The sequence below is a fragment of the Heteronotia binoei genome, chromosome 2 (assembly GCF_032191835.1).
Source record: "Heteronotia binoei isolate CCM8104 ecotype False Entrance Well chromosome 2, APGP_CSIRO_Hbin_v1, whole genome shotgun sequence".
NCBI lineage: Eukaryota > Metazoa > Chordata > Lepidosauria > Squamata > Gekkonidae > Heteronotia > Heteronotia binoei.
The window spans coordinates 112,508,190-112,526,086 of record NC_083224.1 but is presented as its reverse complement, the minus strand read 5'-3'; the positions used below and the strand labels follow the sequence as shown (position 1 = coordinate 112,526,086).

Here is a 17,897-nt window from a genome sequence, read left to right as displayed (position 1 = left end):
GGAATGAGAAGTAAAGATAGAACAACAAAGGTAAAGGGTAGTGACATTTCCCATTTCCCCACGACTCTTCATGAGCCTACTTTGTTTCTTCAGAATGTATTTTTTACACACAAATGTACAAAGCTATTTACATCATTCTCTCCACTTTATTCTCATGACAACCCTGTGGGTTAGGTTAGGCTGAGGATTTGTGACTGTCTCAAGGTCATCCGGCAAGCTTCCATAAGCACAAGTGGGGCTTTGAACCTGGATTTCCCAGATCCTAGTCCAAATCTTTAACCAACGTACTATGGTGTGTCCAATTTTATTTATGTGATTTTAATATGAAATGACTTAAACAAGTGACACAATTTTAAAAAAGGAATCCTGAACAATTTATGGGGAGAGGAGGTGAACAACATTGAATTCAGAGCTATACGTAAACAAGATTGTCCTGTAAGACTTCTTCAGGAGTTGTATTAACTGATATCAGATCCAGAATTTTAGAAGGATCTGGGAGACCCAGGTTCAAATCCTTATTCTGCTGTGGAAGTCTGTTCGGTGACCTTGGGCTAGTCACATACTCTTGCTCTAACCTTCTTCACAGGATGGTTGTGAGGAGGAGGAGAAGAGATTGGATTTATACCCTTCCCTTCACTTGGAGTCTCAAAATGACTTATGATCTCCTTCCCTTCCTTTCCCCACAACAAACACCCTGTGAGGTATATGGGGCTGATGGTAGGGCTGCCAAGCCCCCAGTCTCGGTGGGGAATCCCCCACTCGGGAGGTTCCCAACCCGCCGGCCCACATTGGGCTGGCGGGGGGGGGGAACCATCCCCTACATCGCTGGCACTATGACGTCACCCAGAAGTGACATCAGAATGGTGGCGCCATGCAGGACCACTCTAGGCGTTTCCGGAAAAACTCTATGGTTTTCCTGGATGCTCTAGCCATTTGGGAGGGAAAACTCTATGGGGGGCTTGGCAATCCTAGCTGAGAGCGCTCTGAGAAAACTGCTCTTGAGAGAACAGCTCTGAGAAAACAGTGACTGACACCCAGCTGGCTGAATGTGGAGAAGTGGGGAATCAAACCCGGTTCCCCAGATTGGAATCAACGGCACGAAATCACTACACCAAACTGATGTAAGCAGAGAAGAATGATATAAGCTGCTAGCAGTCTGCAGGAGTGCAAGGCCTTCTAAGAATCTGCAGAACCAGCTCCAGACACAGCTTAGTTACGTATTGTTATTCCAATAGCCAAGTTACCTGAACCTATAATTACTGTTAATAAAGAGGCCTTCAGACAATCAGAACTGGATGTTTGTTGTTTGCTACAAAATACTCAATTTACCCTTCTCGCCCTCTCCTATCAGGATTTCCTTCATTTCTTTTTAGTTCCCTTCTCTTCTAGAGAAACAAGCTGCTATAAAAATGTATACAGGAAAAGTTTTTTTAAAAACAGCACCCCTGGAAAGGCTAATTAATATGGGATGTTTGAGAGAAAATCAAATAACATGAATGTCAATAAATAGAATGCCAGAGAAGATACAGTTCTGACTTTGACAGACCAGTAATTTTACTCATCATAAGGCTGATCTTGTGTTTATTGTAGAATAAAATGAGACAGTGTGATAGAGGTGAGTATATGACCTGGCTGAATTTTGCCCTGAGCTTCTTTTGCAAAGAGGAGAGGATGCTTTGTTCTAGTCTTAGTCTTAGGAGCTGAACTGTTCCATGAGGGGAGATGTGTTGTGTTCAGGAGTAAAGTCCACCACCTCATTTCTCCACGCTTGCTGTTCTCCCATGGGCTGGACCATGGTTTTAGTCAAAGTACTGATAGTACTAAGCTTGACTCTGAATAAGGCAACTTTATGTGTTCAGAAGGTTTGCTGTGTAACTCTTTTGCAAACCAAGGGGGAGTACTGTATTTAGCTCTACTTACCAGCCATTTTCAATTTGGCTGTGCCTCTTTTGCCAACCATTTTGGGTGGCGCTTGCTACCCTTTCAAAATTCCAACATCCATTGATTGTGGACACAGGCAGAAAGTTCATCGTACTACTGGCACCATGGATCCTGGGAAGTCAAGCCCAAACATGAGGATGTCCTCCTCATGTTCAGACAGGAGGAGGAAAGGAAAGGTCCCCTGTGCAAGCACCAGTCGTTTCCGACTCTGGGGTGACGTTGCCCTCACAACGTGGTTTGCCATTGCCTTCCCCAGTCATTTACACTTTCCCCCCAGCAAGCTGGGTACTCATTTTACTGATCTCAGAAGGATGGAAGGCTGAGTCAACCTTGAGCCGGCTACGTTTTTCTGGAACACCACCCCTCCTGTTCCTTCATGAAACTCTTATGGTATTTGTATTACTACAGTTAACTGATTAATACATTAGGCAGTTGAAGGCAAGTTAGTTAATTAGTTCAGTATTGCCCTAGACAAAATATGTACAGCTTTTTCTGTACATGCAAAATTAATGCAAATAATTGTTTTTCTATTTGAAGTCATGTGGGCAGATCCTAATCTGGCACGCACACACACACTTGGCCCACCACCCTTGGCAAATGCCTAGGTCCAGCGCTTTTTTGTAGAAAAAGCCCAGCAGGAACTCAGTAGCATATTAGACCACATTCCCTAATATTAGCATATTAGGTCACACACTCATTAGCATATTAGGCCACACCATCTGGGATAATCAAGTGCAAACTGAACTGTGACAGTAATTTTTCCAGGCCTTGCAGCAATTCTGGCTGGCCAGCCAGGCCCCAGGGAGGCTACCGCACAGTACATCTGGGCCCTGTGATCCCTGCCTGGCCCTGGGGAGGCCCTGGGGAGGCTGCTGCACAGGGCCCCATGAACCTCACTGGCCAGCCAGGACCCAGGGAGACTGCCAAAGCTCGGTTTGGCCCAGTAATCCCAGAGGGCCACATCAAGTGACCTCGAGAGCCGTATATGGCCCTCGGGACGGAGGTTCCCCACCCCTGATGTATAATGTTGTATAGCAATGATACAAGATACCTGTTTACCAATCTGTACGCAGTATTATGCATTTTGCATTAAGATTTAGATGATATTTTAGATTTTGAATTTTATGTCCAGAATTAAGAAATCTGACTGCATTGTTGGATGTGCTGACCCATAAACAACAAGTATAATCCATAGTGTTCTTTTGTAAAGCAAGCCTCACCATAATATTCTCATACCACTTTTAAAATCTGTCTGCAGAACAAAACATTTCAAATCTTAAGGGTGGTTTCAACATTTTAATATATTTAGTCCCAACTCGTATGAAGAACATTAACAGCAGAACATCAGTTACAGATCTTTTATAACAAACAGGAGTACTTCAAGTTGAATGCTATTTTTCATCCTTATCCAAATATTATTGTCCCTGAATATTTATGGAGGTAAAGTTACTCACCCACCCACCCAAATCAGTAAAGATCTGTGAGTTTTTAAACCATGGTGCTACTTTCTCTGAATTAAAGGTGCCATGGGGCAGCAAATTGATTATGGCTTGTTTTCCATTCTTCTATCCAGCTGTTGCTGCTACTAATATTGGCCAGGCCAGTATCTAAAGTGAATTACCAGCTGGGGGACAAAAGGGCTCCTGTGTAGGCCTAGTCTAGATATGACTGTCATTATGGTTTCAGCTTACAAGGATATACCACTTAAAGCAGGTCAATCCACAGACAGTACATAATTAGGGCGACAGGTACAAGAAAATTATTTCATTCAAATGTCCCCTGCTTGAGACTGAACAACCAGATAGAAAGAGGCCAAAAAAGGCTGCCAGGGAATGGTTTAAACACCCTATTTCTTACCAGCTGCTACCTGGTCAAAAACCAATCCTTCTCAAAGTTGCTTTTCTACAGAGGTGGAAAAAAACCCTATTGTGTGTGTGTGTGTATTTGTGTTGTATATGTGTTGCCTTAGAATTACATTTAGCAGCTGCTTGATACTTAGATATGGCATGGTGATAAACCATGTAACTCATAATTCTAGTTAGGGTTGCCCTGTTTTATAAAAAGAGGATCTGGACCATTAACTGCCAATTACAGGCAGAAGTTCTGTTCAGCACACATGTTTTCACTGTTGATCTTGACCTGTTATTCACTTGCTATAAGCATAGAACTTTTATCCATAAAAAGACTAGGAGATGACTCTGTTCTCAGGCTTGAAGAAATAAATTACTGTAACTCCAGAGGTGGCTAGTGTTACTAACGGGTCCTGAAGTAAATAACAGGTATTGAAGTAAAGAATTGGCCTAGCATACTGCTGTGACTTTACTAATAGCTTGGCATGAGAAATGAGTGTGATTTTTTTCAAAGGATAGAGAAAAGCAATGCCTGCATAGCCAGGTTACTGTTAAAGGCACAGAAGATAAGCTGGTATCAATGCTAACTTTATAGATAGAATTTTTGTTTTTAGAGCTACAGCCTGGAAATCTATGTTATAGTATGTCTGTTTAGGACTTTATTTGGATATAAGAGTACTTCAGCAACCCATTTGACCTCCACAAGCTACATGAGTCCCGAGTTGACACTCTACCACACTCCACTCTCCTTATAAGTAATAAGGGAATCATAACTAGATCAGTGCACACTGCACCAAACTCCAAATGGGAGAAATTCCTATGTGGCACAAACATTGTGAATCTAACAACTTGAATGCTGTCATCCTGTAAACCAGAATGACTGCATTAAGATTAATGTCAGCTTAAATCAAAACAAAAACAATGGTTTCAGCAAATACACCACTTGTACATAACAAAACTGATTATTAGTGCATTTAATGCTCAGAGGAGTATCAGGAACATTCTCCACTAGCATCTTCCTGAGATGATGGATCGCTGTGCTCACTCATCACTCCAGAATCCTGGCTATCCACAGGGGCAGCTGAAACACAATAATCTAGTTATTTCAGCTTGTTTGCCTGAATTTCTCTCAATTTTATTGCTCGGTACAAAGAACTTAGGGAGTTTTCCCCATGATATTTAGTTTCCAGTACATAATATTTGTTCTCTTGAATCAAACAAATCTTGTCAAAACAAAGCATAAAGTGCCCCCCCGCCCCATTTTTATCTGGTTTGTGTATATCTGCCTGATTTGCAGACTGTAGTTAAATAGACCAATTCCTCACTTACAACTGCCAGTAAATATGTACTTCTTTCCCATATAGTTAAACTGTTTATTATATATTTATTGTACAAAAAAAAACATTAAACAAACCCAGAGAAAGTAAGCTGGGTAGTTCTCTTATAATACAAGAACATTAGCACTTCAAGTTATAGAAAAATCAGTTCTTTCCATCCTTCAATACAGTGTGCACTATAGATGATGCACTTACTCCCAGAAGAAGACATGCCAAAACAATTCCTAAACTTGGACATCAAGAATATTGTCTCTTGTCATCCAAAATATAATTTTTGTAAGTCAGGGCTTTATCAGGTAGCAACCACTTGCCCTTGGCAATTACATTTTTAAAAAGATTATGTGCACAATGTGCCCATGATGGCTACCATGCATTTTTTCAGAGACAAAGGTGGTCATAGTGAATGCAGGGGTTGAAAAAGTATATCACTTGTAATAGAAAGTTCATAGACAATACATTATGGTGAGTCACTAGAGGAAAAAGTATCTGCAGTAGGAGAGGGGGCACACATACAGTTTTTCTACAAACAAAATACTTATCTTGAGGTGAACTTTCAAAGGATACCTTCCCAACTTGCAACAAATGACTACTACAAAGCTATCAGTGTTTTTGGTTTTCAGACAGGCAAATTATTGCCAGGAAATAGTCTCAGGTCTATCTCTATAATGAAGTGACTTAAGGAAGTTGTGCCAGGCAATAGATTTTGGGGAACAGGAAGTCCTGTCACACCTGCCACTAGCTTCACATCACCAGCCAGCTGCTTCTTTCTTGTCCAGGAGCTGCAAAAGATTCTTCTTCTTATGTAGTTGTTCCTCTAGTCTCCCTCAAGTCCAAGCAATGTTTGCAGAATAGCTAACTCTTGGAAGACACAAATCTTGCAAGGGGTGGGGCTCACTCAGGGCAGGAATGATCTAGATTCACCCACTGCCAACACGCAATCAGCAGCTCATGAGCACAGAGTCTATAAAACCTACAATGTTCCCTCTAAGCTAAGCTAGTGTGAGCTAGCTCACAGTTTTTTAGCCTCTGACTCAAACATTTTTGTCTTAGTTGAGGAAAAATGCCCCCAGAACAAACTAATTTATGCAGTAAGTCACAACTTTAATGCCAGTAGCTCATGAAGTAGAATTTTAGCTCACAAGACTCAACAGCTTAGAGGGAGTATTGCCTACAAAGTGTATGTGCATAGTCTTCAGCCCTTTAATCAAGAATGCTTCCTCTTCAAATGCTGTTGATCATGAGAATCAGAGCTTTTTCTGAGCAGGAATGCACAGGCACACAGTTTTCGCTGGCTTAGCACCAGGGGTGTGTGGCCTAATATGCAAATAAGTTCCTGCTGGGCTTCTTCTAAAAAAAAGGCCCTGATGAGAATGAAGCCTATATGTGCATGCTCTGTATACATGCCAAGCTGGTAATCACTTCTAGGTGGGGGGTTTTTGGGGGGGGGAGGGGGCTACTCTGGTTGGACAATACCTTTCATTTTCTTTGAATTATGACTGCAAAAACTTTGACTTTGTATGGCAACAAATCTCTGGGCATTAGCTTGTTTACTTAGTTTGTTCACCTACCATTTCCCCAAGGATGGCAAACTTGGATCAGGTGATTCCATTTTAATATCCTCACAACAAACCTGTGAGGTAGGTTAGGCTAAGAGAAAGTTATGAGCTATATGTTATCTAATGAGTTTCATGGCTCAATTAGGTATTTGAACCTAGGTCTCCAAAGTCTAGCACTCTAACCACTGAACACTGTCTTTCAGGAAATTTTTCTGTTCTAGGGCTTTTTTAGGGTCAAAATTTCAATACCATTTTCCTCAGGATGTCATGGAACTGTGGGAAACCTCTCCTAACCTGGCTCCAGACCTGAGGAATTTAAGTATAAAGCTTTGCTAATTAAGAGCATTTAAAAATATCAAAATGACATTGCAAACCTTTAAACTTTTTAGTGAAGTTTTCCCTTGAAAGAAACACACAAAATCCCCAGGCAACAAGTATACAAAACTGAAAACTTTGAACATCAAGATGGCTATAGCCAAAGATATAATGATATAGAAATAGCAATGATTGTGACAAATAATACCATACTATAAATTTTAAAATAAAGCCTGAACTTAACCTACGTTGCTGAGTGCATGTAAAGTGCGGCTGGAACAAAGAGGATAATGATACCCAATATATGTCACATGATGACACAAATTATCCTTGGACTAAATTCAGACAAAGCACACTACAGTGCAATTTACCCCATTAAATACAGTGAGACTTGCTTCTGAGCAAACCTACAGAGGCTTGCACTGTAAAATGCAAGCAACATGGATTGCTTGGACATAGAACACAGTGCACACCATTTCAGTCCATGTGATACATCCAAAAATTGAGCTGTGCAGGTCTCACAGTTCAGGCCTTCGCATATTTGGTTTTATGTTCAGGCCTCTCTGCTAATGCGCTATCCAATGTGAATATCAATAGGGCAAGCTGGCAAATTATAGATTCTCCACTATGTATGAGTTCCAAATCTCTACATGGGGCTTGTGTAACTGAGCATCCTGAAATTGGTTGATGTCATTCTTACTCACCAGATGTTTCCTTGGCTGTTTCAGCAACAACATTTAATGGGAGATGTGGCGGAATATAGTGAATTCCTGGCAGAAATCCCTGAGGTATAAAAGGTGGCAGTGGAGTATAATAGCCAGTTTGAAAGTGCCCACTGGCATCTTGAATCTAAACAAAGACAAAGAATCCAGCACATACAGTTCATTATGAATTTGAGTCATCATGTTGAAGACTTTGAAAGTACTCTAAGCCAAAATCTGTTTTATTGTTATATCACCATTTAGTTGGGTTTATGTGGCTAAATCTATCCTTCTTCACTACATGGAAAAGCAGGAAACATCTTAACACAGCAAAATCCATGCCAATATTATGTATCATATCAATTTCTATAAAATAATCCTTCTACAGCAGGGGTATCAAACTCATTTGTTATGAGGGCTGGATCTGACATAAATGATACCTTGTTGGGCCGGGTCATGTCGGGTTGGGCCGAGCCATGTTGGGCCGAGCCGGGTGTGCACCTATTTAAGATTAGGTAGCAGAGATATAAATTTTATATAGAACACAGACAAACACAAATATATATATATATATATATATATATATATATATATATATATATATATATATATATATATATATATATATATATATATATATATATATATATATATATATTAAAAATAAAACTTGCTTAAAATGTTAGCACTCATTGGTCTTAAAGATGCTTTCTTTGTATTTCTCCCATGGGATCCAGGGAACTGGGCAAAGGAAGCTCTGGCTCTTTCCTTCCTTCCCCAGGGGATGGGGAGAGCCTCAGCCAATAGAAGGAAGAGAGGCTTGGCTCAGTAGCTCTGCTGTACAATTGAGAGAGCCTGGCAAAGCAAACTCTCCCTCTCTCCCTTATCGCCTCATCCAATGGAGAAAATAGAGGTTTTGCTCTGTAGCTCCTGTGCAATTGAGCAAGCCTTGCAAAGCAAGCTGAGATGCAGAAGGAAGCAAGAGAGAGGGAGAAGGAAGCAGATGACAGCCAGTTGCTCAGGGGCCTGATAGAAGCCCTATGGGGGCCTGATTCGGCCCCTGAACTGCATGTTTGACACCCCTGTTCTACAGTCTTTTTAACTGGATTCTGGACACATACAAGAAGAACAATGGAGTAGAAACAGGAAAAGAGTTATGATGTTCTGTGAGCAAAAATATTTTCATTGTTTAATTCAGTTTCTGATACACCTATTGCAATTCCATTAGAATGGACAATTATCAGTTGCATCCATCTTGTGCATGGCTCTAGTCAATCTACATTCCTTCAGGGAAAAAAAGTTTGGCAGATAAATGCACAGACCCTCTCACAAGCTATCTGAGAAGGGAAATGTGCACCTGAAGTGCAATCAAATATCTATTCCCATTAAAAGCAAAAGACATTTGATTCACACCTGCAAGAATAGCTATACCTACTTTCTGTGGATATCCAAGCCCTTGATGAGGAAAAATAGAAAATTCAGTGGAAATAAAGGGATAGGTTTCACACATCTCTAAGAATATCCCATCTTCTTACTTTCCAAGACAAATGTTGAAATTACCTGCTGCAAATATTAATTTTGCAAGTGTTTCAAGACATACATTCTTAAAATCAAGAGACAGAGCTTCATTGTGCAATAATAAAGACCACTTACTGGCAAAGGAGCAACATTTCCTGACCCATGACTACTTGGAAAGTGTCTGAAGCCTGTTTGCAGGGGTAATACTGCTGCAGGGGATGGACCTCTATAGCTTGGTTGGTTGATAGTGAATCCCACAGAGAATGGATGGTAAGGGTACATTCCAGAATATCCAGAATACACTTTGGGATGTTCTCTTTCTGCCAGTTCTGGACACACAGCAGCACAGTCTTGAAGCAAAGAAGGGTGGTCTAAGAAAGAAACAAACCAGAATAGTTGTGCTGAATTCGTAGGATGAATGAACATCAACAACAGAATGTAAGGTTATTCTGTACTTTTGTGTTTTGAAATTTTGGTTCTATTATGAATATTCAGTGTACCCTTTAGACATTTCCTCTACCAGCTAGCAGCACCTTAAAATAAGTAGCTTTGTGTGACTGGGAGAATTGTTTAGAAGACCCAAACACAAGGAAATTTAACTAGAGATGCTGAGGATTGAATCAGAGGTCTTGCAAAGCAGATGCTCTATCACTAAATCACAGCCTAAATCACTCTAAATACCTGAAGGACAGCATTGTTATTCACAGGTTAGCAAGATCTAGAAATTGACATTATCATGTGATATTGAAACAAATTCATACCCTGTCTCTGAATTTGCAATAACTATGGATGAAAGACCTAGCAATATATAGCAAATGTGATACACTTGGAAACATGGGTTTAGGCAGCACTGAAGGACCATTCATTCATTTGAAATACTTACATGCTTCCCCTCAACCACTATGCTCCAGGATCAGTAAATTACAATATAAAATATAGTAGTCAGTAAAAAAATTAAAATGTTAGAACAAAATCAGTCAGCAGCCATAAAAGTCAGTAGAAATAGTTTTTTTAAAGGATGGCAGGAAATGGGGAGAAGTTGCAAATAAAACATGCAAACAGTTAGCCAAATGCCTGAATAAATAAAAATTATTTTACCTGACACCTAAAACTAAGACGATCAGGCAGCAGGAAAGCAATTTGGAAGGAGGCAGAACAGAAATGAGGAGGCGCTATGAAAAAGGCCCTCCCCCTCTGGTAGCTACCTACATCACTTCAGAAGTTGATGACCTGAAACAGGCTTATATTGGAACATGAAGTATTTCAGGTACCTGGTCCAAAATTATTTAAGACTTTAAGGTTAATGACAAGCACTTAGAATTGTACCCATAAATGAACATGTGGTCAATGTAGTTATTTAAAAATATCAGGCAGGTAAGATTAGGCACCTCTTTAGCAGTCTTGCTTCTGCAGTTGAACCAAAATAAGCGTCCCAGCAGGCTTTATAGGTAGTCCTAGGTAGAGTGCTGCAATAGTCCAGTCTGGATGCGATCATAACATGGATAACCAGAACCAGACCCTACCAACTAAGATATGGCTGTCTCACCAGCCAAAGCTAGATACTGGTCCTGCATTTGTAGGTACAGATCTAATATGACCCCAATGCTACAAATTCTGCTCCTTTTGGTGGGGGAGGTGAAACCTTTTCCAGAACAGGCTGTAAACAGTAAGATTAATCCAACAGTCCACCTTACATTCTGCATTTCTTCTAGGTAGTAATTAACCAAATAATAAAGTTTAGTGTTCAGAAGATTTAAATATATATCACATATCTAGCTGTGATGCATTTTACAGTGCTATCTACACCAACTTTTAAAAAGTAGAAAAGAACTCAAAATCTTACACAGAATAGAGTACAGGTAAGATAACCAGCTGGATAGCAGTAGGTGACAACCATAAATCTTTTTTTAAGGAGCAAAATTTTGAAAAGTTTAAAACTAGGAAACAATTCTGAATTTGGCTATAACATATTCACTGTTTAAATGTTCCAGTTCTGTTTTTGAAATCCAACTATTAAGAAGGTAGTCTTAGATCTTACTGCGGATTTTAAGGCAAGTATGTTAGGAATCCGCTTGCCAAAATTATTATTTTTAAGCAGCTGCCCAAAGCATCCATAATCGAAATGTTGATGAAAATCTATACACCTCAATTCCTTGAGAAATCCCCCTCCCTCCATTCACTATTTTTCAAAGCATAATGTCTAAATGTAAAATAAGCTTCCATAATAAAGCCAAGTAAAATCCTTCATTTAGAGCTTGTTTTCTCTTCTATACTGTATAAGAAATCTATTCTAAACAAATCTTTGTCAGTTTTGTCTGCATGGCAAATCCCCATGCATTAAGTGATGCCTGTAAAATATCACACAGATCATTTCAAGTCCAGAGTTTCTTAGCCTTGTTTCTAAATTGGAAGTTCAAGGGTATGCAAGGCTAGCAAATTCTTAAAGTATGCCTGACTGCAAAAATCTGGTGGGTTTTGGTCTTTTTTCTTTTCTTTTCTCGAAACAATGAAACACGGCCAAACAACCTCCAAGACTGGATTTCTGCAGCTACAAAGTCCTCAGCTAGGATATGGAAACTGCAAAATAAACCATTTCACCTTGTCAGGCAAAGAGCAGCCCCAGCTGCCACTCTCAAACAAAACAGATTGACAGGCTCTGGAATATTACCAGTATATATACCTAAATCAATGAAGGTTGGAGAACTAGGTTTAGGTGGTGCTTGGCTGGTCCCAATTCTTCCATAGTTGCTGACTGCCAAGGTAGTGCTGGCTCCTTCATGCATGACAGGTTCATGATTGCAGGGTTGTGAAGTGTTCAGTCTTGAGCTCTTCCTGATACTAGCAGTGGGGGTCAGTTGTCCTTCACTAGGGCTGCCATGTGTAGGTGGGCATGTTTCCCTGGGTGGAGAGTCTGGACCCTGTCTCTTCAAGGCCTTCTGAGCAGCCATGATCTTCTGGCGTTCAGTTATGAGAGCACATTTTTCACACGGACACTGCTTCCAGCGGCATTGGCCTGCATGGCCCTTGACTGGCACCACAAACCCATGGTTCCGGCAGCGTGAACATTTGGGTGCCCGAAGGGACTGAGCTACATCTTGGGCCTCCATAACAGTTGGCTCTGGCTACAGCTTTAATCTGCTACTGAGGTGGTGTATCTAAACAAAAATCAGCTCCTGTTCTGCAGAAACTGGCTACACAATATCAAGTTAGCTAGGAGCGCAGCATAGATGAGAAAGGAGCTCTGCTGTAATGAGAAAAAAAATACTTCGAATGTTGCCAGCCACTGAGTGAGGAAAGCATCATTTAATAGCATTCCCCAACAGACAATAATTAAAAGAATTTGAATGTAATTGTACCTATTTATAAGAGATTATCTACCTTACACTAGAGTTTTTTAGACTGCATGAAGTTTGTTAGATTGCATTTTGGAACATATGTCTTCATAAAAAAAAAACCAGTTTATGATGAAACAAAAGGTCACAGTGTTCCAGAAAAACAAGGTTCTTTTTTTAAAAAAAAGATAAACTACTGCAAACTTACTGATCTTTTTCTGAGCTTCTTTCTACAGATTTACTTAGACAAATATACTTGAATGTGTCTAAGTAAATCTGTAGGTTTATCTCACATAGTAGATGGCTATGCTGAATCTGCTGTTCTGTTGTATTTACTAAGTTTACTGTGTTTGTTACTAAATATGATATGCTTAGCTATGAAGCCAGCCTTGTATGTGAGTCTTGCTGAGCTAGATATAAGATGCACAGCAAATATGTTTCAAGTGGCAATGAAAATGGAATTCAACAAGCCTTTTTGTGTGAAACTACCTGAGATGGCTCACTGTACTGACAAGTTAAAGCAGTATATTGAAGTCGAGGAGATTTACTTAGAAAAAATATGTAGCAGCATTGGTATTATGGGAACAAGAAACAGTCTTACAAACTGATTGCCCTAGAGGAGCCTGCAAACAAGTTTTTTTTTAAATAGTCCATCTTATTCAGCAACATCCATCACTGAAACTTTCCACTTTGATTATAGTGGAAATGTTTAGATGTCACAAGGGCACCAGCTAGAAAGTGAATCTGTTTTCTGATTTACAGCAGAAGTTTATTTTAAAAACTTCCAGAACACTGTAATATTAAAGGCAGGCTTAATGATGCATTAAGATGAATGTAGACCACCAAGGCTTCTTCTTCTTCTTCTTCTTTTTTTTTTAGAAAAAGCCCAGCAGGGACCTATTTGCATATTAGGTCACCCTGCCAAGCCAGCCGGAACTGCATTCCTGTGTGTTCCTGCTTAAAAAAAGTCCTGTAGAACACAGCAGACGTATATAAAGGACACTTGAAAAACCCTGCAGGGGAGGCATCTAGGAGTGAGGCCGCATCGCCTCTTTCATTTGCCGGGGTCCCAGGCGAGCAAAAGGGACAGCGGAGCTGCTGTGCCTCACTCTGAGGCTGTCTCCCCTGCAAGAGGAGGCAGCCTCGGAGTGAGCCCACTTTCTTATGAGCCCATCTTGGAAGGCGGCCTTGGAGGAGAGCACACATTGACACACTGTCCCACCACTCTCAGCTTCCCGGGTCTGTAACCCGGGAAGCTGAGAGTGGTGGGAGGGGGCATCTGAAGGCACCCTGTAGGTGAGGTGGCACCCCAGGTGGCTGCCTACCTCACCTACTCCTACACAGTGGCCATGAAAATCCTTACTTTCAAGTGTGCAATAGAAATTGGAGTAGCAATGGAAACAGCATCTAGGGATGCAGTGGAACTTTAGAAAAGACCTACAGAGGAAACAGATGCAAAAAATAGCTCCAGAACAAAAGAACAATTTACTAGAATCACAGGTCCACGGTACTGGGGTGGCAAAGGATTCTGGGAGGTATACTGCAGAAAATGCCATGAAAAGATACATACTTGAAGAGTATATGGTATTACAAAGAATACAGAAAGATTCACACCATGGCATAAACAGAAAAATGCTAAAAGCCATGCCTTTGACCCAAAAGATAGACTATGAGAGTGGGCTGATGAGTCCGGAAATATATAATACTAGGAATAAGACTTGTGAGAATAATTATGAGCTCTAAAAAGAGGCTCTGGGCAAGTGCCCCAGCCTTGGGTTATTTGTTGTTCAGTCACACAGTCGAGTCTGACTCTTTGTGACCCCATGGACAAAGTCACGCCAGGCCCTCCTGTCTTCACCATCCTCCGAAGTCTGCTCAAACTTGTGTTAGTTTAATCAGTAATGCTGTCCAGCCATCTCATCTTTTGCCATCCCCTTCTTCTTTTGCCTTCTGTCTTTCCCAGCATCAAGATCTTCTCTAGTGAGTGCTCTCTTCTCATTTGGTGGCCAAAGTATTTGAGCTTCAGCTTCAGCATCTGACCTTGCAGGGAACAGTCAGGGTTGATTTCCCTTAGGATAGCCTTGGGTATTCAACATAAATTTGCTGTGGCATCATACCATGACAACAATCACACAAACGCCGAAGCTCAGCATTCCTGTCATCTGCAGTGTGTTGTTGCTGCCTTTTCCTGTTGTATTTGGCCTTGTGGCATTTAGCATCAGTGTGTGCTTGTGGCATGATCTGTCTTTTTTGGCCTGGCCAGGATGTGTTTATGGTATACTACAGAGCATGCAATTCTCAAACACATTGTAAAACTAATAAAACTAAATGTGCAAACTAATAAAAACATGCGTAAGTTATGAAACACTGAAACAAATTAACAGAAACTACAAAGCACTTCATTGTCTGAAAGGATTAAACATATTGTGCTTGAAGATGACATCCATCCAGAGAAAGGCATGGAGCCTACAGTGGCTCCATGGAGAATAATTAATTTAATAGGAAGAATATGCATTTTAAAAGGTGATTATTTTATTTAAGAACATAAGAGAAGCCATGTTGGATCAGGCCAATGGCCCATCCAATCCAACACTCTGTGTCACACAGTGGCCAAAAAAGAAAAACCCAAGTGCCATCAGGAGGTTCACAAGTGGGGTTAGAAGCCCTTCCACTTTGCGCCCCCCCCCCCCCCGCCCCAACACCAAGAATACAGAGCATTACTGCCCCAGACAGAGAGCTCTAACAATACGCCGTGGCTAACAGCCACCAATGGACCTCTGCTCCATATGTTTATCCAATCCCCTCTTGAAGCTGGCTATGCTTGTAGCGGCCGCCACCTCCTGCGGCAGTGAATTTCACCTTTGGGTGAAGAAATACTTCCTTTTATCCGTTTTAACCCGACTGCTCAGCAATTTCATTGAATGCCCACAAGTTCTTGTATTGTGAGAAAGGGAGAAAAGTACTTCTTTCTCTACCTTCCCTATCCCATACATAATCTTGTAAACCTCTATCATGTCACCCCCTAGTCAGCGTTTCTCCAAGCTAAAGAGCCCCAAGCACTTTAACCTTTCTTCTTAGGGAAAGTGTTCCAACCCTTTAATCTTTCTACTTGCCCTTTTCTGCACTTTTTCCAGTGCTATAATATCTTTTTTGAGGTGTGGTGACCAGCATTGTAAACAGTATTGAGACCGCACCATTGATTTATACAGGGGCATTATGATATTGGCTGATTTGTTTTCAATTTCCTTCCTAATAATTCCCAGCATGGCGTTGGCCTTTTTTATTGCAATCGCACACTGTCTTGACATTTTCAGTGAGTTGTCTACCATGACCCCAAGATCTCTCTCTTGGTCAGTCTCTGCCAGTTCAAACCCCATCAACTTTTTTTATAGCTAGGATTTTTGGCCCCAATGTGCATTACTTTGCACTTGGCTGCATTGAACCTCATCTGCCAAGTTGACGCCCACTCACCCAGCCTCAACAGATCCCTCAGAGTTCCTCACAATCCTCTCTGGTTCTCACCACCATGAACAATGGGCAGCCCAATCCAGACATACGTGGCGGGCGGCTGCTTGGGCGTGGGCAGATCTATGGCGCCGCTCATTGGCTTCCAAAGGGGAGATGGTATGCCACGCTGGGAGAGGGAAGAGGGGCCTGATGAGTGAGAGAGAACCCGTCACCATGGGTGAGAGAGGACCCGTCACCATGGGTGAGAGAGAACCCGTCACCCAGGCACACGCCATTGCCCAGCTGCTGAGGCAGGGGTGGGGGAGATGCAGGCTCGCGCAGGACCATGGGATTGGCCAGCCCGTTGCACGTGACTGAGTGATGGGGCGAAAAGCCCACTCCCTCCCACTGTCAAAGACTCTGCCAATGGCAAATTCTAAGTCCATATGGCCAGGAGCTTGCCAGCAGAGCTTCCCACCACGCGCTCCTCTCCCTAGCAACTGAGTTGTGTGAGGCCAGAACGGACATATTTCTAGGAGGGAGGAGATCACGATTGGGTGCTGGGGAGGAGGCTCGTCAGCCCAAGGCACGAGTGGATTGGTGAGGCAATCACTCCGCTCCTTAAGGGGTTTCCAAGTTTCCGCAGCAGCAGAGGCGACCTTTGTTTTTGGTTTCAACGAGTGCCTATGGGGCACACTGCCGTTTTTGAAGGTGTAAAGTTGCGCCTCTCAAGGGGGTGTGTTATGAGCCAAACTGCTCAGGAAGCCGCGCCCTCAACTCCACCCCTTCCTCCACCTGAGCGCCGCGCTCCACTTCACTTCTGCCCACACTTGGGCACAGCCCTCAGGCGCCGCTGCCCTCGGATGGAGCGGTGCTCGGGTGGCCCCCTACCCACAGAACTCCCCTCCGCTGTGGCGGCACTGGTTGTATGTCAGCGCAAACCCTTCCTGTACCCACGTAGTGGCTCGTCTGCTCCCAAAAGACACTCCGTCGCCGCCCCCCCAGATTGCGCTCTTAGTATCATCTGCAAACTTAGCCACTTTACTGCTTTCTCCAAACTCCAAATTATTAATGGACAAGTTAAAGAGCATGGGACCCAGTACTGAGCCCTGCAGCGCCCCACTGCTTACTGTCTACCACTGCAAAAATTGCCCATTTATACTCACTCTCCATTTCCTATTAATTAGCCATTTTTTGATCCACAAGAGGACTTGTCCTTTTACTCCATGACTCTTGAACTTACTAAGGAGCCTTTGATGAGGAACTTTATCAAAAGCTTTCTGGAAGTCAAGGTAAACAACATCTATTGGGTCTCCTTTGTCCACATGTTTGTTCAACCCCTCAAAGAAATGTAACAGGTTAGTGAGGCAAGATCTTCCCTTAAAGAACCCATGCTGAGTCTTCCTCAATAACTTGTGTTCATCAATGTGCCTACTAATTTTCTCTTTGATAATGGTTTCCACCAACTTTCCTGGTATTGAAGTCAGACTGACTGGCCTGTAATTTCCCGGATCTCTTCTGGAACCCTTTTTAAAAATGGGGGTAACATTTGCTACCTTCCAGTCCTCAGGAACGGAGGCAGATTTCAATGAAAGATTACATATTTTTGTCAGGAGATCCACAAGTTCACCTTTGAGTTATTTCAGAACTCTTGTGACTTATTAGTTTTTAATTTGTCTATCAGTTGTAGGACCTCCTCTCTCATCACCTCAATCTGACTCAGGTCCTTCAACACCTCTTTCAAAATTAGTGGTTCTGGAGTGGGCAAACACTTTTCATCTTCCACAGTGAAGACGGAGGGCAAAAAATGCATTCAGCTTCTCAGCCATTTCCCTATCCTCCTTCAATAATCCTTTTACCCCCTTGGTCATCCAAGGACCCCACTGCCTCCCTGGCTGGT

The 17,897-nt window shown here is 41.9% G+C and overlaps 1 protein-coding gene across 1 annotated transcript; it reads right to left on the bottom strand.

Annotated features, from left to right (window-relative positions):
* Positions 1-4,764: 4,764 nt before the first annotated feature.
* DMRTB1 (DMRT like family B with proline rich C-terminal 1) lies at positions 4,765-12,343 on the bottom strand. Its single transcript, XM_060233319.1, has 4 exons — positions 11,899-12,343; positions 9,354-9,589; positions 7,704-7,848; positions 4,765-4,872 (listed from the first exon to the last, which is right to left on the bottom strand). Exons 1-4 carry the CDS (start codon positions 12,323-12,325, stop codon positions 4,784-4,786), a joined length of 897 nt encoding a protein of 298 aa, XP_060089302.1. The 5' UTR covers positions 12,326-12,343; the 3' UTR covers positions 4,765-4,783.
* Between the last annotated feature and the right edge of the window lie 5,554 nt (positions 12,344-17,897).